At 55.8% G+C, this 20,347-nt stretch overlaps 2 protein-coding genes across 2 annotated transcripts; both read left to right on the top strand.

Moving 5' to 3' along the window:
• Positions 1-1,364: 1,364 nt before the first annotated feature.
• On the top strand, positions 1,365-4,586 carry BESB_017160 (uncharacterized protein; the record flags this gene model as incomplete). The annotated part of the gene is made up of 4 exons (XM_029360431.1): positions 1,365-2,252; positions 2,609-3,273; positions 3,509-3,609; positions 4,261-4,586. 4 exons carry the CDS (start codon positions 1,365-1,367, stop codon positions 4,584-4,586), a joined length of 1,980 nt encoding a protein of 659 aa, XP_029216407.1.
• A 3,502-nt stretch (positions 4,587-8,088) lies between these two features.
• BESB_017150 (uncharacterized protein) lies at positions 8,089-18,747 on the top strand (the record flags this gene model as incomplete). The annotated part of the gene is made up of 10 exons (XM_029360430.1): positions 8,089-12,130; positions 12,681-13,610; positions 13,915-14,093; positions 14,491-14,609; positions 14,938-15,529; positions 15,867-15,969; positions 16,218-16,342; positions 16,920-17,273; positions 17,660-17,896; positions 18,508-18,747. The coding sequence occupies 10 exons, from the start codon at positions 8,089-8,091 to the stop codon at positions 18,745-18,747; spliced, it is 6,921 nt and encodes a 2,306-aa protein (XP_029216406.1).
• Positions 18,748-20,347: the final 1,600 nt, after the last annotated feature.

Here is a 20,347-nt window from a genome sequence, read left to right as displayed (position 1 = left end):
ATTACCTGCTGGGCTGCTGGCAGTCAGCACCGCGCAGCTGCGGTTATAGCAAACTGCGGCTGTGGCAGTTTCCTGCCCAGACAGAGTAGTCCATCGCAGGCGCGAGAGAAGAGAAGAGTCAGAAAGCAGAAGGAAGCACAAAGAGGAATACAAACTGTCTCGAGTAGACCTCTTTGTGTGGTTGCGGCGAAAACAACTGACCAAGTTCCCTATGATTGCAGAGCACCCGCACTGTTGTCCAACCCAAGCCACCGCCAATTTCAGAGTACACTCTTTGAATTACAAAGACAGAACCTGGTGACAAGCGTCTACAGCTGCTTCCACGGGTGTCACGCCTAAAACTCGGTTCGAGCCAAGCTGTAACTCGTGGGCGTCCGCCTTCCATTTTTGCTGCAAGTGGAAATCCGGGTAACCACGCCGCTTATGAGCAGGGACATGTGGCAGACCCCTGAGTGACTCTCCGGCTTTTGGGTGAAAGCTGGAATGTGTGATGTATTGTCTCGGCCGTCCTACATGCACATGCTTACTGCGTCTCGCTGCTGGGTAACATGAAGTCGAGCATGTGCCCGTCTTGTGACTCTCCGTCCAGCGAAATTATCCGTCTCGCCGATGCTACTGCCAGATATACAAAATTAAGTTTCCCAGCAGACCGTGGATGTATCAGCAGGCAGACCACGTTTTTTTTCGCTTCCGTGTCATTACTAGAATGCGGTGACCCGGAGCGGATGTGACAGATTGAAATGTCGAAAGTCCAGATTGTAAGGCCTATCAGTCTGGAGCACAACAAGCCCCCCTCCTAGGGGGCATTTCAGTATTACGATAGCCGTCAAATCTACGATGGCGTTTCGCGACCCCCATGCGCACAAAGTGGAAGAATAGTACAGCTTATAAGCACGTTTCATATATAGTGAGTCCCCAGGCTAACGGATGAGTTCCCTTTTGGGTCAATGCGTCTGAGTGTTAAAACCATGAGTAATGTTTTACAGCTCTGCTGTGTATCGCCGTCACGTGGTATTCAATAAAACTAGAGCCCCGTTGACCGCTGCCGCCGTCTATGAAGATGCTTCGAGCACGACTGTCTGCTTCTAAGGGACCGGGTAGCTGCCTCGAAGCGAACCGTCTATTGCCGCATCCCGCGTCCGCACCCACGCGCCCCGCACCTCAAGACATTTTATTTTCCACGATCCCCTCAATGTCACGCATATGCTGCTTCTCTGCTGCAGTGAGTTGTCAGTGTTGGTGCTCCGTTGCTCGATCCTTCGCGTTGTCTGCCCGTGCCACACAGCATTAGATTCTGGTGCGGCAGCTCGGACACCGTTCCTGAGTGTGCGTCACCGAACCTAGGGGCTCACGGGCAGCTACCTATGGAGCACCAAATTGGCGTGTCCCTTCAGGATGACGAGGAAGGCACGGTGACGCCTTCCCTGCTCCTGCAGTCCTATCGGCCATCGTCGGATGGTCCAAAAATCACAGACAGTAAACACTGGTCGTCAGGCTCTGCAGGGCAACGCCGCGGGCATGACGATAGGTATCAGGATGCGGGGAGTCCATGTCCTAAGGAGCACCCGCAATGCTTTCGAAGTGAGGTGGCATGTTCAAAGGTGAAAAGCTTCTTTCCGCAATCCTGGCCCTCCAATTCCGCTCTCCAGAGCGAGAGCGAATCCCGCCTCCCTGCTATTCTTCCTGGCACAACGAAGGAGGATCTAAGCGAGGGAATCAAAGAGCCTGTGGGAATCCCCGGAATACATGCTTTCGCAGAAAAAGAGAAGGGGGTTCTTCGCCGCAAGGGCTGCGTGGAAGGAATAACGGTCCCGAAGGGTGCTGCTCCAGGGGTGGAAGACCGTTTGGCGGAAAATGTTGCCCTTGAGCGTCTTTCAACAATTGAGGAAGAACACGCGTTGGAGTTCAGTCCTGAGAAGCCCTACGGGGGCGCGGAAGGCACTCGGGGAAGGAGGGGCTGCGACAGGGTCAAACGGTCGGCAAATATGTTTCAAAGGCAACCGAATGATGACATATCAGCGAATTCGAGTGAGATGTTGCCCACGAGAGCTGCTGAAGCAGCTGCGCTGAATGGACAGGCACCGAGGGGCTTACATTTTGTAAATGCTGATATAGACGCATTCTGTGGCAGGTCTTCCGAAGAAGCACAGGAGAGTACACGTGAAAAGTTTCGAGAGTACTGGCAGTGTGCGCTTAACAACTTCGGCCTAACTAACGAAGGCATGCTACTGAAGCAGGACGCCGGCGAACAGGTGCGGACGAAAAGGGTCAAGCTCATCAATGTCTTCACAGCGGCGACAGCGCTCACAGAGTATAGTGAATGGTGTAGCCGAGAATTTTCGGTTTCTGTTGGCGTGTAGTTCGCACTGAACATGAACCGCTTGCCATGGTTGCCTGTGGAAAGTGCGTCTGTAGGTCACCATTTGCAGGACAAACAGCATGCTTATCAGATGACTACACCTGTGGCAATGTTATCGAGCACGAGAAGAAGTCCTATGTGTTGCAGACATCTCTGACGAAAGTCCTGTCCAGTCGCATGCCTCTGCTCTAGTAACGTGTCAATCACTATGTTCGTCTGCACTGTTGTACTCCACTTTTGTGTGACCAGGGTTTTTCCACAGCGGACGCACAGGAGGTGGTGAATCTCGTAGTGCGGTACGCGGTTGCCGCAAGGCTCGGAAAAGTGTATAGCTCGTCACATTCGTCCGGATATCACGTTTCCCATCTGTGGAAACCTCAAAGTGATGCTACGCCGGGTGGTAGTGAAGCGCAAACAGCTGATTCATGTGCTAACTGTTCGGGGTACAAAGATGTACCACATAAGGAGGCTTCTCGCGTTCCTGCTGATGTTCGCCCTCACCTGTCTCCCTCACCCAAGCGCCGATCTCAGACCACAACGCATGAGAGTCACGCCCATGACTATACGGGTGCAAAGCTGCGTCCGTGGCCACGGCGCGCAGCAGAGGTGCGACTGATGCAAAGTCTCACGTCGCCGATGCAAAATCGGGTCGAAGAAGGAATGGAAAATGACACTTCAGGCCTTTCTGCAGAGGACGCGGGAGACAGATACATGAATGGAACGACGCTACTCGGGGATCTTCCAGATAACGTCTTTAGAACAGTCCCTCGCTTTGAAACTGTGCTGGAGCTCGGGGCGGGCATCGGTCGTTTGACACGACTGTTACAGCGTCTTGCCGATCAGGTGGTGGCCCTGGATTTTGTTGACGAGTACGTCCGCGCCAACCGCGATGCCAACAGCGACCCCAACGCAAGGTACGGCGTGCGGCCACAGAGGATTCAGAGGCGTTGCACTAAGCCGAAGTCCAGTGAACCGAGTGAGCGGAGGGCGCGTGTATGTTGTATCAGCGAGCATCCACTGCGTGGCGTGTTCCGTAAACTATCCGCGGCAGGAGGGTCACGAGCCAGTATGGACTAACATGCAGGCGGGTTCTGACGTACCAGTACCTTACTCGGCTTTCGCGCTCAAAAATTCATATTGCGACTGCAGGCCAAACGATTTGTTTGTGACGGCGGACGCAACCACCGTTGAATTTCCTCTTGCCGCCGACGATCCGCGGATTGTGACTGCCCGCCCTTCCTCGAACGCAGGTAAGACGCGACCACATTCATTTTTTTCGAGTGGACGACAGCAAAACAGTGAGAAAAAGGCCGGTTCCCGGGCTGTCGCCCGGCTTTCACGTACTGTCTCACTTCCTGTAGCGCTATCCGAAGAATTAGCAATACCTCATTGATGTTCTCATTTCGTACTATTTTTGTCGCCCTAGAAGGACAAAGAGACTTGAGAGAACTCGGGTATTGCCCCTTCGCCTATAGCTATATAGCGTGTTGGAACTCGCGCCGCCGCCGTCCTTGCGTCCAGTGGCATCAATCGAATGCAGACATCAATGGCAACTCCCTGTATCTCTCAATCGTTGTTCGACTAGTGCGCTGGCGTAAAGTCTTGAGTCTTTGGTCCAGAAGTTTTTGTCTCTCGGAAAGTTTCGCTAGCCTGCTGCAACTCCGGGTCGTCAAAAAATGCTCAAAAGAGACTAGCGAACAAATAGGGGGCACTCTGGGGCGAAGCGATCTTGCGATCAACCACCGGGAACTGAAAAGAGCTCGGTATGCGGCTCTGGGAAGCACCGCCAGCAGCCTCTTATCTCGCAGCTGTTCAACTGAAGCGCCTAACTCCGTAAGCTAAGAAGAAAAAGTGATAAATATGGCGCATACTTACGTGTTGTGCTTTCTGTCGCTCTGCAGCGTCCCCGGCAACCTTCGATTTGCTGGTTATCAACTGGCTGCTCATGTATCTCACAGATTATGAAGCCAAAGCTCTACTTTGGAAACTGATATCTGTCTGGTCAAGGCGAGGTGGTTTCATTTTTGTGCGGGAGAGCTGTGGCGAACCTTCAGACAAGGGGAAGCAAAACCGTGATTGGGCCATAGGCGGGAACCCGACGGTCTACCGATGCGCCGAAGTGTACTCTCAGTGGATGCACGAAATTGCACAGGCAACGGGTGAGATTGAGAAGCAGGTTTCCGTCGAGCCGTGCCAGACCCCAACCGACACAGCGAGAACACACTGAAAGAGCCACGGTCGTACAATGCATGCACTGCTGATAATCGCGTCTCACCACTATGGCAAGTACACGGTATAACGTGAATAGGCCCTTCTTGCGCAACGGATAGATCCACGCCACACGCAACGGCGAAGCAAATCCTACACTAAAATACTTATCCGCTGTATCCTAGGCTCCTGGTTTGCGCTGGTTGTGCAATTTGTTTCCAGGGACCGAAATTCAAATGCTGCTTTGCGCACATCCGATCTCTCTGTACCAGCATACAAATGATACAGATAGTCAGCGTTGTTGGTTCATGCAAATAAAGAGCTGACGATGGAATACACACAAAGGCCCCTGAAAATGCGCAATCTTCCAACACATCAGCAGAGATAAAACGCTGAAGATTCTCTCCAAAACGAAGAGCAGCGAGAGGGATTTCGTGTATGCAAAGAACATGAGCACAGATCCAGGCCATTGTAACACACCAGTGGCAAGCGTAGTTCGCTATGCCATATTAGGAGCGGCACTAGAAGCCATAGCGTTCTTCCCTCATTTGGCGAAGCGTAGGGTGCCAGCATCATCGCTAGAAGCCCCGACCACCTCACTACCACCAGAAACAGAGCATCCGACGAGCGATTTAACATGAGAAGAAAAGCAAGAGGAAGGGATCCGCGTTCAGGGTGCCCCGCAGAAACTGCAAAGGTCACTTGCCCTTCCCCCCAAACCCCCTGCGTGTTAACAACCGTACGTGCCCTTGAGTAGTGCTGTGCTTGTTTATCGCCATTGGTCCGAACTTGACACTATGCCAATTTATGCTGAAGTGGCTCGTGACCAGTGTGGGATGGCGAAGATACTCCATCGAATGCAGTCAAATAATCATGATATCGCCTAGCTAACGCGCCAAAAGATAACGCCACACCGGCAGTATGAACCATAGAGCCCGATATGGAAGCACACGCATGCGAAGTTGATCCCCGTGTTTGTTGTCAACTCCGGAGTCGCAGGAAGCGTCTGCGCGTCTGATCAAACGGCTCTTCTTGTGGGTACGGTGTATGTCTCAAGAGTGCGTTGTTTGCTGAGTGGCGTCCTGGACTTTGACACTGGTAGAACATGTGTGGGCGCTCCCTTCACCGCGTATGCAGATGCAATAAAGCACGAAGCCATGCCAGCGGACCTGTTATTTGTTGTAGGTGCAATCGGGTCTCTATGACTCTTCCGTTGAATCGCTCTGACGGTGTCTCGAGCACCTTTTCACAGGACGTTCATTCAGGGCAACTACCATAGTCCTGTACATGGTCCTTCTTCTGGGAGGTGCAAATGTCTGCTCTGGCTTGTAAGAGGCCCCTGAAGCTGGGAACTCAGCAACAAGCGGCAAGGTATCCGCGAGTACGTTGTGCATCGTAGTGGACGCATCTTCCAAATGCTACTCATACTGCGGCTCGAGGACAAGTATAATGTGACCGTGATTCTGTCCTGAAGAAGGAGGCCGTGCGACTCATCGTCAAACTGACTTGTTGAATGAGACGCAGGCACCAAGGTGAAGACCGTCGCGACATGAAGGGCATGCAGACGGAAGGAAATGGTATGCTACGACATCACAAATCAGTGCTGCAAAAACACAGGCGCATCTTTTCGTCATGTCGACGTGACGTCATCGACCACGTGCGCAGTATGCCCCTTCCTGAAGGTTGCGGTAGCAACCCACGCTGGGAAGGCATTGAAACGGGCTCTTGGAAAAGCGGCAGATGTCAGCCCTCAACGAACAAGGACAAGTGACCGCTCGGCGCAAACCCCTTATTAGTAGTGGAACGTAGCATCACCCTGAAACAAACCCATTGTCTACCTGGGGAGGGAACATGCTGATTGGGCCTCGCCTCAAGTGGCAGCAAGTGAACACCACAACACGATTGACTACGCGAATAACGCAGAAAGGTTTCGTTCCTTGCTGTACCAACTTCGGAAATGACTGTATCCCTGCCAATTCCCTGCAAATACAGGTTCGAAAGGATGCAAGTGAACATACGTAGCCCTTACATTCATGTGGCTCGGCCTTCCTCTTTACTCTTTAGACATTTTCGGATGCGTCACTGCCGCGTGGCCTTTCACATTCGCGGCACAAAGTCACCGCAAGCCCGTTTGAGATTAGACAGGTCTCTGTGCTTGTTGCCTGTACCCACCCTACTTTCTCTTCCGTACTTCCACGATTGCAAGAAGAAGTACCACTATGAGTCATGTTTTTGAACCGGGTAGTGTTTCCTGGTGGTGAAGGAGCTGGCAGGTGCAGGAACTATTATTGGGCTCGCGCGCGTTGACGGCGGGTTCAAAGGCGCGAAAAGAAGCCCTGCAATGCGAGAAGTCGTTGAGAGCCGGTGACCAGCGGTGCTCTTTCGTGTTCTCGTGTCTGCCGTGCGTTTTCGTCCGCTTTCTTTTACAGGGCAGCGTCAGTTCCAGAAACGCAGGAACGAGGAACAGGGTTTTCGGTGACTTTGCTGTTTTGTCCTGAAGCCTACGTCATTCTTGCTTCTCTTCCGAAAGTTTCTCTCTGGTGGGGCGGGAGCCAGTACAAGACGTGGACTCGCGAGTGTCTTTCTGGTTTTTAGAAAGTATTTGTTCCGCAATTTTTGCAGGATGCCGAGTTCATTTCTTCTCGCGCGCGTATGCTGTTTGCCGTCTCCCAGGGGTTTTTCGTACTGAATTGGTTTTTCCTTCTTGTTCATTTTCTTGCGCGGTAGCTCGTCCAAGCCGCTAGTAGAAGAAGACTCGTCGTTGTCCCTTGCGCTGATTTCGAGAGCTGCCTCGGCCGAGTCAGTCGTTGAGGTTCTACGTGGGCGTTCAGCCGAGAAAGCGGGTGAACGGTTCAGAACGTTGTGGTGTCACGGTATTTTTCTGGTGGAAAACTGTCTTCGTGGCGTAGTGCCGTTGGCTTGGCGAAGGAGCAAATTTTTCGCGGCCAAGCGCCGTTTCCGTACTGCTCTCTCCCGCCTATGCCATGGGATACTGATGAGGCATGTAGGCAGGGCGAGTTCCCCCGGGGGAAATATAAAAGTCACTGCGGCTTGGCAAAAGAAATAGTTGGTTCTGTCGAGCTGAGTTCCATTTGGAAGAAAGTTGTCTCGGGAAACAGGAATACCCGTCGCTGAGCCCACTTGGGCAATCGCCAGCGAATCTGTCGCCAGTCCGCGTTGCAAATGGCTGTCAGTCTTATTTCAGTTATCCGAGCTTTGGCCTCCTCGGTCGCAATCCTCCCTCGACTGCAGTCCCTCCGAGTATTTTCTTGTTCAGGCGAACATTTGTTGAACAGCGGTATCCGGTTCCGGCGTTTGCTGGCATCTTATGGGAGGCTTGAATACTGTTCCAGTCTCTCTAATTCGTCAGCAGCCGCTCCGTATCTCAGCATTGCCGCAGATTCTTCCCAGCCCCCCTAGTTGCCTCCCTTCTTGGAGGCGTTTCGCACGCATCGTTTTCACCCCGTGTGTCTCGCCATCCGTGGTTTCTCCCCGATGTCGCCGCCGTTTCGGGCTAGATTATGAAGGGTGTTGCTTCTTCTTTCTCTGTCTCCCCTCTTGCGATTCCTCTGTCGTCGCCTGCGTCGCGTCGGAGTAAGCACGTCGAACGGCCGTTGCCAAAGGTCGGGCCTCACTGTGCCTCTTCTTCGCTCACAGCCCCTCCGCCGTCTCCGGCCTTCTCTTCCGACGTGTCTGTCGCGTCGACTTCACTCTCTGCGTCCTCGTCCCGGTCCGCGGCTTCAGATTCAGCCGCTCGCCTGCAGCTTTCGTCCTTTCTCTCGTCTTCATACTCTTCGCATTCGCCGTCCTCCGCATCCCTCGATCTCTCGCCCTCTCCTGCGTCTCTTCTGGCTCGCGAGCCCTCGCCGCCAGGCGCCTCTTCTGTCTCCGCGTCGGCTCCTGCCTCCTCCTCCGCCTCGTCGTCGCAAGCCTCACCATTTGCTTCCTCCACGTCCTCGGAGTGCTCGTCCTGTCGTCCGGAGCTCTCTGGAGACGACGTGTCCCGCCGGTCGCCTTGCGCCTCCGGAGCCGCCAGCTATCCGCCGGCTTCTCCGCTTCGGCGACGCTGCTCTCTGTGGACGGTCGCGCCCCCAGCGCGTCGGGCGGCGGAACCTTCCCGCGCGGGCGACAAAAAGGCGATCCTCCCTTCGAAAAGCCGTCTGTTTCGGGGACCCACTCGTTCCCTGTCTGCTGAGTACAGGGCACAAGCTGATTTCGCCGAAGATTTGCGGAGAGATTTCGCTTCGAGGGGACAGAGAGAGACGCCTTCAGGCGCCCTGTCGACGCCCGTCGACTTCTGCGGGGCTGCAGCGCTCGTCGTTGCGTCGGGTCTGTCGACGAACAGCCACAAACGAAAGCCAAACCTCGGGGCGTCCGCTATTATAAATTCAGCCTCCTCTTTCCTTCCTTATCCCGTCGGATCTCCTCCCGCCTCTTCCGGTCCTCTGCCAATTCCTCCTCTGCGTGCGTCGGCGTCAGTTTCTCCTTCAGCCGTGCCGCGTTCTTTGTCACATAGCTCGTTTCCTTCTCCCGCCTCCGCTGGTCCTGCGGTCGGAGAGGAGCCTGTTCCAGGTGCATCTGCTGAGGCAGCCGCGGCGACTCGACGTCGGCTTCGTTCTCTGAAGAGAGCTGAAGTGAGGAAAGGCACTCCTCAGCACACGCGGGAGGAGCGCAGGGCTTCTCGCGACCCCCCTCTCGATACGTTTTTTCCGTGCCGCAGAAGCGCAAGAGAGACGGCGAAAGGCGATTGCGGTCTGGGGCCCCTGGCGGCGCCTGACGGCATTCTAGGGGAATCAGGCACTGTGGAGGTGTCTTCGCGGTCTGTGGTCGGTTGCCAGCGTGAGACTTCGCCGTCGGTTTCTTCGGCAGTCGTTTCGTCTCCCGTCTCTTGTTTGTCCCTCTGTGAGGTGGATTCCTCTGTGCTTTCTAGTTCTCTCGATCCGGTGAAGGAGCTGCAGCCAAGCGCAGAAAACGCCCTCTGCCCTGAGTGTCGGGTCGTGTGTTGCGACTGCTGCCGTCCCTCGGCGCCGGCCATTGTGGAAGGGCCTGCGGCGTCTTCTTCGCCCTCGTCTCCCAGCCCGGCTTCGAGTCCTCGCGCTGTGATTTCTTTCATTTCTCCTTCGCCACCCTTCCCCCGTCGTCGCGTGTTGCGGCATCCCGCAACGTTATCGTCTTCTTTGTTCTCGTCCCAACCGTCGTCGGCCTCTCCGCCTGCTGCCCCGCAGCTGCCCTTCACCTCAGCGGCGGTGTCGCAGCCGTCCGGCTCTCCCCGCTCGTCTGCTTTCTCATTCTCGCCGCCTCCTTCGTCTCCTGTCTCTTCGCCCCCGTTTGCCTCCGGTGCCGCGTTCTCGTCTGCGTCTGCACCGGCATCTTCGTCACCTGCCTCTGTGTCGCGGGCGTCGGCTGCGTTCTGCGCGCCCCCTTCTCCTCTCGGTTGTGCCGTGTTCCCTCCCTCTCCCCCTCCCCCTCCCTCACCCCCTCCCTCTCCCCCTCCCCCTCCCTCTCCCCCTTCCCCTCCCCCTCCACCTCCTCCTCGCAGAACAATGGGCTGCCGATGCTCCACTCAGCAGAAGCTGAGGCGTCCGCGAACTGCGCCGAAAGGTGACGGCGCGTCGCCGGATCGCCTCGAGAGGGGCGAGGCAGCGGGCGCCGGCGCCGCGGAGCTACCCCTCGTGGCGACGCCCGCGACCGAAACGGTTGGGGGTACGCCGCGGGGAGACGAGAAGCGCCTCTCGAGCCCGTCGGTCGCCGACGGAGCTGGCCCCAGCCGCGGGCACGCGAGCCTCGCGGGGGGCGGCGGCAGCGAGCAAGAGAATCTGCGCGAGAAGCGGCGCGAAGCCGAAGGGACGCTCAGCGAGAAAGAGCGAGAGGGCGACGACGAGCCTGAAAACTCCGGTAGAGGTGCGTCGGTCGACGCCAGTGCGCCAGGAAGGCCCGTCGAGCGGCAAAAGCGCGAACGCGAGGCGGAGGAGACCGCGCGCGAGGAGGACGGGGCGGAGGCGCATCCGAGGGATGTCTCTTTCCTCTCAACGGGCGCCAAGTCAGCCAGGGGCGGATGCGCGGCGTCCGCCAGGCACGACGACGGAGGAGGTGACCTCCGCGCGGGCGCGGCCGACGGCGAACAGGAAGAAGAAGGAACGATGAGCGCTGTCGGGGCTGTGGGTTCCGGGGCGTGTGAAGCGCGAGGCAGGCGAAAGCGTCGGGGAGACGACGGAGAGGAGACGACCCACGTCCCTGGCAGGATCTCCTCAGCGGATGATGCCGATCCGAAGAACTCGACGCAGGCGTACGCCTCGTCCTTTCTCGCGTCCACAGCCACCTCTGCAAGCACCACGGAGGAGGTCAAAGCAATCTCTGCGCCCGTGGTTCCGTCTTCGTGTCTCTCTTCCGCTGGCGCGCGGCAACTCGAGAACGCGTCCCCCGCAGGCCCTCCAAGCGGGCACGTGAGCTCTCGTGCGCCGCTTGGGTCGCCTGGTGGGCTTTCGCGGGAAGTCTACGTCCCAGGCGACAGCGCGTCGACCCAGGCCGCCGCTTCGGCGATACCCTCTCCGTGTAAACGGCGAGTCAACTCGCAGCAAAACGCGAGCGACGGCGCAGGGACCTTTTGGCTCCCGGCGGAGGCGCAGCGAGGGCAGGGGGTGGGTGACGGGTCGCGGAGCCTCGTGCGGCGGCGCGTGGGATCTGCGTCGCCTTCATCAGCGGAGTACCGAGAAGAGGCGCGGCAGAACTCGTCTTCCTCCTCGTCTAGCTCTCTCTCGACCGCGGACGGTGCCTCCGCAGCATCTGCGTCCCTCGCCGCGGGCTCTCGCCGGCTGTCGTCGTCGATGTCGCCGTCGGGCTCGCGCAGAAAGCGGCGCGGCGCAGGCCGCAGCAAGAAAGTCGCGGCTGGCGGCGACGATGGGGACATGCTTTGCTCTCTCTCCCCCCTTGCGTATTCGCAGCGACAGCTGCTGCCTTCGCATCTGAATCGCTCGCTGACGGTCTCGGAGATTCTCCTCGAGTCCAGCATCGTCGGACGCTATGTGATGCTGCCGTGGAATGAGGATGACGGCGACATTCGGCAGAACTTTTATGTCAACTCGCCGCCGCCCTGCGCGGCACTCCCCTGTCCGCCGCTCTCGCGTCCTGTCGCCACGCACGCCTGCGTGCCTCCGCTCTCTCCCGCGGCGTCCTCGGCACTCCTGAGCAACTCCTTCGTAAATCCCGCTTCTGGCGCCCCCAGAGAGGCCTGCGCGAGCGACCGCCGCAGACTGGCGGGCGGCGGCGCCGAGGAGAAAGGTGCAAGGGAGCGCGACGAGCTCCAGGGTTGGGGGTACAGTCTCCCGGTCATGGCTCCCGACAGGCTAGTGCGCAGCACGCAGCGAGACGTCGCAGACAACGGGGAGTTCCGCGGCTTCGCGGCAGGAGATCTTGCAAAAACCGACGGCAACGCGGACCGCTGTCAGGCCTGGCGGGAGGGCAAGGGCACCGCGCTCGACTCCTCGTCTTCGATGCTAGGTGCAGGACAGGAGGCGAGGCGACGCGAAGAGACAAACGGGAAAGCGCGCCAGCACAGAAAACGCGGTAAGTTGCTCGATAGCTGTGGAGCCTAGAGTTTGAGGCGGAGGCAAGTGGCGGGGAGGATTTCGAGGGCGTTGTAGTCGGTCGTTTTACGCGTTCGATGGGTGTCTGCAGAAAGTGTTTTCGTGCTCATGCACCGTGCGCTGAAAGCCCGGTGGTTTAACCGAGGGGCTGCGTCTGGCGAGCCAGCAATTCAAGGTCTCGCGGGCAGCTACGGTTTGACTCGGCTGAGGATGCTTGCGGGTGTATCTGACCAAGTGCCTAGGCAGTGCCGTTGCCTGCAGTTTTCTTCCGTCTGTTTTGTCTGTCCTGTACCGCGTTCAGCTTCGTAGTCGACTCGTACCGTGCTCGATGGTGTACGTCCTTCTTTCCCCCGTGTCCGCCGTTTTTTCTCGCGTGGAGTCTGTGCCCGCCCTTTCTGTGGCGGTGCGGCGGCGGTTTTTTCGAGAGGACGCCGTGTGGCGCGGCTGTCGGCGTTTCGTTGTGTGTGTCTTCATTCGTGCGCGAGAGCGACGGCTGCGTTTCGGCGTGTGCGTGCGGCTGCTCTCTTCAGGCCCCTGCGCGCTGCCTGCCGGCGTCGTGGCGGATCCGACCGCGTGCGGGTTGGGGTCTCCGTTTGGACTCGCTGGAGACGGCGAAGAGCCGTTCGCGGCGGTGCGGGCGGAGGAGTGGGGTCCGGACGGGAAGTGGACAGACCCCGACGGCGTGATGTCGCTGAGTCGGAAGCAGCAGCAGAAGTTCGCGGCGTGGAAGCGGCTGTCCGAGATCGTCAAGGATCCAGTGGTGATCCAAGACCTGCCAAACAGCCGCGCGATTCGGCAGGGCTTCGTCGGCGACTGCTCCTTCCTCTCCTCACTCGCTGTCCTCTCCGAGTTCGAGCGGAAGCACAAAGTCCCGGTACTCTCCGGTCTGCTCTATCCCCAAGGCGTCATTCCGTCTCCCTGCGACCAAGAAGGCGAGGCCGGCGGCGGCCGCCGCGGCAGGGCTTCCTCGCCGATCTTCAACCCGCGAGGGATGTACGCCTGTCGGCTGTATTTCAACGGCGTGCCGCGCAAGGTCTTGATCGACGACTTCGTGCCCGTCCGGAAAGACAACAAACTCCTCGCGGCGCACTCGTCCAACAAGAGCGAGCTCTGGGTCACGCTGCTTGAGAAGGCCTTCGTCAAGCTCATGGGCGGCAGCTACTCGATGCAGGGTTCGAACCCCGGCGCGGATCTATACCACCTCACCGGCTGGATCCCCGAGACGATTCCCTTCCGGAGCGACGTTCACACCGGCTCGCCCGCCTCGCACAAACCCATCATCACCGGACGCGAAAACGAAGACGACGAGGTCGTGAGAGACCCCAAATGGGCGCAAATCTGGAAGCAACTCTACCTCGGGCTGACCGCCGGCAGATGCGTCGCCTGCCTCGGCACCAGCGAGGTCTCCGACGCCGCCCCCAGCGGCCTCGACTTCCCGGAGGGCGTCTCCGTGAGCAGCGGTAGGTCACAGAAGCGCGGAGATCGAAAAGAATCGAAAAGAAGCCGTGAGAGAGACAGACGACGGACACAGCGAGAGAAGCGGAGGCGAACAGAAAGGACGACGGAGGGGAGGACGCGAGAGAAAAGAGAGGAGTAGAGAGAACTGAGTGACGTTGAGAGTGAGCGTGTGGAAGGTCGTCAAAGGGATTGCGGTGAATGAGAAGGCGCACATAACAGATAGAAATCTGACCAGAGAGAACTCAATAAGGGGCTCTATTTTCTGTATTTTTCTCTCTTTTCCCGTTTTCCGTTTTCTTTTTCCAGGAATTGTAGCTCGCCACGCCTACAGCATTCTGCGCTATGCGGAGATCGAGGGGCATCGCCTGCTGTACGTGAAGAATCCGTGGGGCTGCGTTCGCTGGAAAGGAAGGTTTTCGCCGTCAGACCCCGACAGCTGGACTCAAAACATGAAAGAACAACTCGAATACGATCCCGTTGCGGCAGTAAGTCGTTTTCGCTGCTCTCTCTGTGTCCCCCTTCCTCGAAAGTCGTGCAGTTGTGCATGCTTCTGTCTGTATTTTTCTCCGCGCGTCCTCCGTGTCTGTTCTGTCAGTTTTCTCTGCCTCATCGGATCCGCAGTCTCTCTTCCCCTTCTCGTTCTCTCGCGTCGCCCTCGTCCTCGCCTCTGTCGTCGTTCGTTGCGGTCGTTTGCTCGCGTCGTTAGGTTGACTTTCCTTCTGTATTCTCGGAGACACGCAGGCGGAATCAGACCGGGGTGATGCAGATATTTTTTTGGCTCGCTCTCTGGTTTCGCTTCTCATGTGTGCAGCTCTTCGTGTCGGTTTCACCGTTTCCGTTCCCTTGCTTTCTGCTTTTGGTGCTTTTTTTTGTCTTTCTCAGGCGCGCGCGGACTGCGGGTGTTTCTGGATCGAGTGGCTGGACGTCGTTCGCTGGTTTTCGCATCTCTACGTGTGCTGGGACGGCAGCTGTTTCCCCTACCAGGCTGAAATCCACTCAAAGTAAGACTTCCTCCACTCTCTGAGCCGCCGCACGTCTCGGCAGTCTCTCATTTTGGGACGGACACATGTGCCCTCTACACCTTTTGTTTTCGTGCATCATCTGCTCTTTTTCGGTTTGTATATGGGATTGGGTCAGCCACCCAGAAAGGTTTGTGGAGGACTTTGTGACGAATAGAGACAGTTTTCTTTCGAGGAGAGATAGGTAGTTGCTGAGTCCCTTCCGCAGGCCCGCGAGCCTTTTTCAGCGCCGCGACGCTGAGTGCTCTCCCTTGCTTTGCGTTTCTCGTCTGTGTGACTACTTCTTGTCCTCTCGTGCGTGCTGGTGCAGGTGGGAGCGTTCGCCGTTCATCGAGGATTCCTCGCTGGCTGACGACTCGCACCTCGTGGCGTTCAATCCGCAGTTTCACCTGCGAATCGCGCCTCGTCCGGAGGACTTTTGTCCCTCGTCGTCTGCGCCGCCGTATCCGTTTCTCTCCTTTCCATCCCTGACCTCGCCGGCGACCGCATCTCCAGGGCCCTGTCCGGCGTCGCCGTCGGCGGATGTGGGACGGGACGCCTCGTTTCCGTCTTCGCCCTGTTCTTTAGCCTCGATGGGATGTGGCGATCACCCCGTCGAGCTGTGGATTCTGCTGTCGCGGCACGTGCGAGAGCGGCAGAAAGACCTCGCCTCCAAGTACCTTGCGATTCACTTGCATGCAGCCTCTGAGCGCGCCACCTGCCCGCCGCCGCCCGTGAAGCAAGGCGTGTATAGCAACGGCGAGTGCACGCTGGTGAAGCTTCGTGTGCATCCTCACGTCTTTTGGGAATTGCGAAAAGACAGCGCAGAGGAAAAAACGCCACCCGCGCTTCCGGGATACGAGGGTCACAACCTGCTCGACGCCTCGGAGTACGTTCTGGTCGTGTCGCAGTACTCCCAAAAGGTGAGAACGTGCAGTAGAGTCGAGAACTGCAGAGGAAAAATCGAGATTCTCAGCGGGACGGAAGGCGCGGGTTCTCCCCCTGGGGCAGGGGGGGAGAGCCGTTGGACTGTGGCGGGCTCGGCGGCGGAGTCTGAGGGCGCGAGCAAGACGCAGGATCGAAACATGACCCGAGAGGGAAAAAAGAGTGATTTGAGCATGTCGGTAAGGAAAAAGCGTTTCGAAGGTTCTTGTGCGTGTGGTGCGCCTCCGCGTGTGCCCCTTCCTCTATTTTTTTCAGTTTTCGAATTTCTGGTTAGTTTTCTGCAAAAACGTGTCTTGTTTTTGCCCCCGTGTGCAGGACGAATTCAATTTCACCATCAAGGTCTACGGCCATGTCAACTCGTCTCTGACTCAACTTCCGCCGCTGCTGCCGCCAGACGCTCAGTCCGTTTACTTCAAAGGTGCGTCTGAGCCTCTCTCAGAATCTCCTCATTTTTGATGCCGATGAGGCGGTCGCCATGTGAGTAGATCATATATAGCTATATATATATATATATATATATATATATATATATATATATATATATATATATATATGTAACTGTAGACGTGTCGGTGCAGACGAGCGCACTGCGTTGATCATATGCCTGCAGCAATAAGGCATATATTTATTTATAATCGACGGCGTTGTTTTGTGTGTGTTTTTCAGGGAACTGGGGCCCGAGTACATCTGGCGGATGTTCGAACGACCTCTGGCGCTATTTCACCAATCCGCACATTCGCTTGAAGGTTCCCGAGCCCTGCGACGCGATTTTCTTCCTCGAGTCGCCTCAGGTAACCGCAGCGGAAGTGCGACGCATGTCTCTCAGCTGGGCATACGTGTACGTTTTGCGTCGAATCATCGCTACGGGATCTTCTGCATCTCCATGTACGTAAATATATATATATATATATATATATATGCATGTGATGTATGTATGTATGTATGTATGTATCTATCTATCTATCTATCTATCTAGCTATCTATGTATCTATCTATGTATCTATCTATGTATCTATCTATGTATCTATCTATGTATCTATCTATGTATCTATCTATGTATCTATCTATGTATGTATCTATGTATGTATCTATGTATGTATCTATGTATCTATCTATGTATCTATCTATGTATGTATCTATGTATGTATCTATGTATCTATGTATGTATCTATGTATGTATCTATGTATCTATGTATAAATATATAACGTATATGTATATATGTATAAATGCGCAGGTCGGTATCCCGACAGTCCGTTGCACATGCTGCGCCACACTTCCTGAGAGCGCTCCATATATGTGTGTCTGTGCACAATCGTGTTTTTTCACTTTTTCTGTGTCTAGGTCGGGCATTTTCTTTTTCCCTTCAGGAGCATTCTGTGAATTTGCGTCTCTTCAAGAACCGCGTGGCGACGGCACGGCTGCTGCGGACGGGAAAGGCGCTCTCGACGGGGCCGTACCGCGCGGGTTGCTGCATGCTCAAGACGCGCCTGGAGGCGACGACCTACACGATTATTCCGTCGACTTTTCGCCCCGACGACACGGACACGTTTCAGCTTTCTCTGCACGTCCCGGGGCATGTGAAGAAGCCTGTGCCGCTGCTGCTGCCGCAGCCCTACGCAATTCCGCCGCCTGCCTCGCTCTTTTACCGCGTCATCGACGGACGAAAGTGCACGCACCAAGTCTGGTCTCGAGTCGCCATTCAGGTCCAAAGGCCCGCGCTGGTGAGACGCGACGCGACACAACGGCGCTCTGATCCAAGGCCAACCAAAAATGCTGCACAGCTACATATGCAGACGTGTTTATGTGCACGCGTATGTGCGTAGCTGTGTATGTAGGTATGTATATGTATGTCTACGTGTGTGGACTTGTGTGGAGAAGCGTGGAGGAAGGGGCGCTGTCACGTAGATGCCCTTCGTACGGAGACACGCGAGCCAGACGCTCAGCCGGCACCGAGCTCTCTCTATCTCTCCTCTCTCTTGTGTGTGTATGTCCATGTGCGGATTGATCTGCGTGCCGAACTGTGCGTTTCTGGGGGAACCGGGAAGGCTGCGCCGCGGCAGGACGAGAAACAGTGAAAACATTTGAGTGCTTTTTTTCTGTTTTGCAGGTCTCGCTACGCCTGCAGCTGACTTCGCCGCCGGAGCCGGGCGATGCGTTCCCCTCGCTGACTGTGTATCGCTACACGGAGTTTGCCGAGGAGAGCTCGCGGGAGGGAGAGAGAGGCCGCGACGAGAAGAAGGCCCAGAAGAAGCTTCAGTTCATCATTCGCAGCGACTTGGACGGCGGGCTGAGTGAGGACGGACACACCGCCTCCTCCGCGGCGCAGGATCTCTTCCACAGACAGGTACGCGCGAAGAGGAAAAGTGAGCGAGAGAGACACATCGACTCGTACAGGTGATGAAGGAAAGAAGAAGGGAGGCATCGAAGCGGGCTGAGAAGCGCTGCAGTCGGGAGGCATAAAAAGAGAGTGAAGACGAGGAAACGCGGAAGCACCCGTGCAACAGATGCGCTGAGCATTTTAAGCATTTCTCCTCGTGGGAGAGGCAGGGAGAAGATAGAGGCGCATGGCGGGAATCGCCCGAAACTTGAAAGATGAGGATTTCCACTGGGTGGGCATCGAGCGTGCGCGTGGAGAGGAGAAGAACGCAGAAAGAGCAAGCAGAATGCATGTTGACTGCGCGAAAATATGTGCTTAGGATTTACTCATTGAGAGTTTTAAGCAGAGGAGGAAGGCGGCACAGAAAGGAGATTCGGGGCAAAGAGGACACATAAGACGGGTTTAAGATTGCAGAGAACGACGCCTGTCTTGGACGTCTGTGCTTTGAGATCATGCTAACGGCGAGAAGGGAAGTGTGTTTCGAAGAAAAAGGATATTTAGCCAGCAAGATAGAGTCTAAAGTCCCAGTTTTTTCAGTCAGTGTTCCTATAGCTTTTTTTCTCGCTTTTTCTCTGCAGGGCGTCGTCAATGTGAGTCTAGTCGAGCTCCACGACCCTCTGACGCCCTACGTGATTTTCATTTCCACGCTCAATGGAGAAAAAGGCGAATCTGGTGCGGCGACGCACACCCACAGCCGGGATGCGGCGATTCATCATCTGCATCGCCAGGAGGGGCGGCGACGAGAGGAAGCGCACGCGAGACCGTGGAAGCTCCACGTGTTTGCAGACATTCCTGTGGACGTTCAGCTGCTCATGTAGCGCGAAGAAACGGAAAATGTGGAAAAGAAGACAGGAACCAACGAACAGCGCCTCGGCGTGCGTGATGAGCTGCGGTGGAGGCTGAGCCAGGAAAGGGGAAGGATGGCCTCCGAGAGATGAAAAATCTTGAAGAACAGGGTGAAAAAGAGAGGGAAGAGGAGACCGCCGCCTGTCGGTTGTTTGGAACTGACGTGCCTGTACGGTTGGGTGTTCATCGCGCCTTTCAGTGTCGAGGAAACGGCGGAAAGAACCGGAGTCTGAAGAAAGGAATTATACGCCTTTATCATGAATATGTCTGCAGCGATGTGCCCTGGTATGCACCGCTACATCCTCTCGCAACACTACATGCATATACATGTGTAGACACATGTGTATGCATGTATGTGTTCCAGGTAGTAGGAAGTTTTTTGTGTGGCCTCTGGGGCGAATGCAAGCGCGGTTACGCGCTTCTGAGTTCTGTTTGTTGCGGCAGTCGACGTACGCGTAGGCTCCTGCGGAGTCTGTCTTCGTGGTGAGCAGTTTCGTTTGGATTAGAGTAGGCGTAGTTTGCGAGCGAAGCCGCGGCGAGCCGTTTGTCAGGTGTTGTTTTCGGCGCGAGCGTCTGCCACTGTCGGCCGGACAGAGACACAACCTGCCTGCGGCTGCGGAGTAGACAAGCAACTGTCTGGCATCCTAGTTTGAGCGTGCATATATATATATATATATATATATATATATATATATATATATATATATATATATATATATATATACGTACATAAATACCAACATGTATGCATCCTATACCTCTGGACCCACTCTGCGTGCTTGTGTATGCATCCAAGCTTATCAAGTCAGAAATTCTAACTGTCGGAAACCGAGAAGAGGGGATGTCCTCGCGCGGCCTGATGGATTCGACAGCCGACACGGCTCCATGCATTTGAATATATATATGGATTAACCATGTTATCACGCGAAGCAGAGAATCGCACACCCCACGCGAGTGACTAATAATATATAGATGCCAGTGGTGTCATATTCTCTCGCTGTCTGCATACATATTGTTTGCTGAGTCCGCATATAGTCCATATAGTATATATATATATATATATATGAGTCAGTTAAGGCTGCTCGCACATGGTTATCTCCAGCAAGCCTCCTGCGCAGAATAGTGCAGTTTCTGAACTCCCATTCAAAGTCCGCCATCGACCAGAAGTGTTTGAAAAATCCTCATACCACCAAATATATGCAGATGGGGATATACTTAACCTTGCACGCATTTTATCGGGAGCGACGCGTAAGTCGAGATGAACCCGCGGCCTCCCACACATTTGCTGCTGACTCCAGTTTCCTTTCTAGCGCGCACTTTTATCTCCTCGCCAAGCGCATGCATCGTGTGCTTCAACACCGTCCACACTCTGACCACATCTGGAAATGGTGCAAACGCCGGGCACCAGTGTCAATTCGCTGTGAACTGCGAATCAAACTCGAGTTTAGGTTTGTCACAAAGTTTCTTTGGGATGAGACCCGATCGCACTGCAGCCAGCCTGCTCGCCCAGCCCGCCGCAGCCGCTCAGTTCTCAGTGTTATGCCGCGTTACACCTCACGAGAAGGCGCACGC

The sequence above is a fragment of the Besnoitia besnoiti genome, chromosome X (assembly GCF_002563875.1).
Source record: "Besnoitia besnoiti strain Bb-Ger1 chromosome X, whole genome shotgun sequence".
Classification (NCBI taxonomy): Eukaryota; Apicomplexa; class Conoidasida; order Eucoccidiorida; family Sarcocystidae; genus Besnoitia; species Besnoitia besnoiti.
Note: the sequence above shows the minus strand (reverse complement) of the source record. Positions and strands in the feature narration are given on the sequence as shown.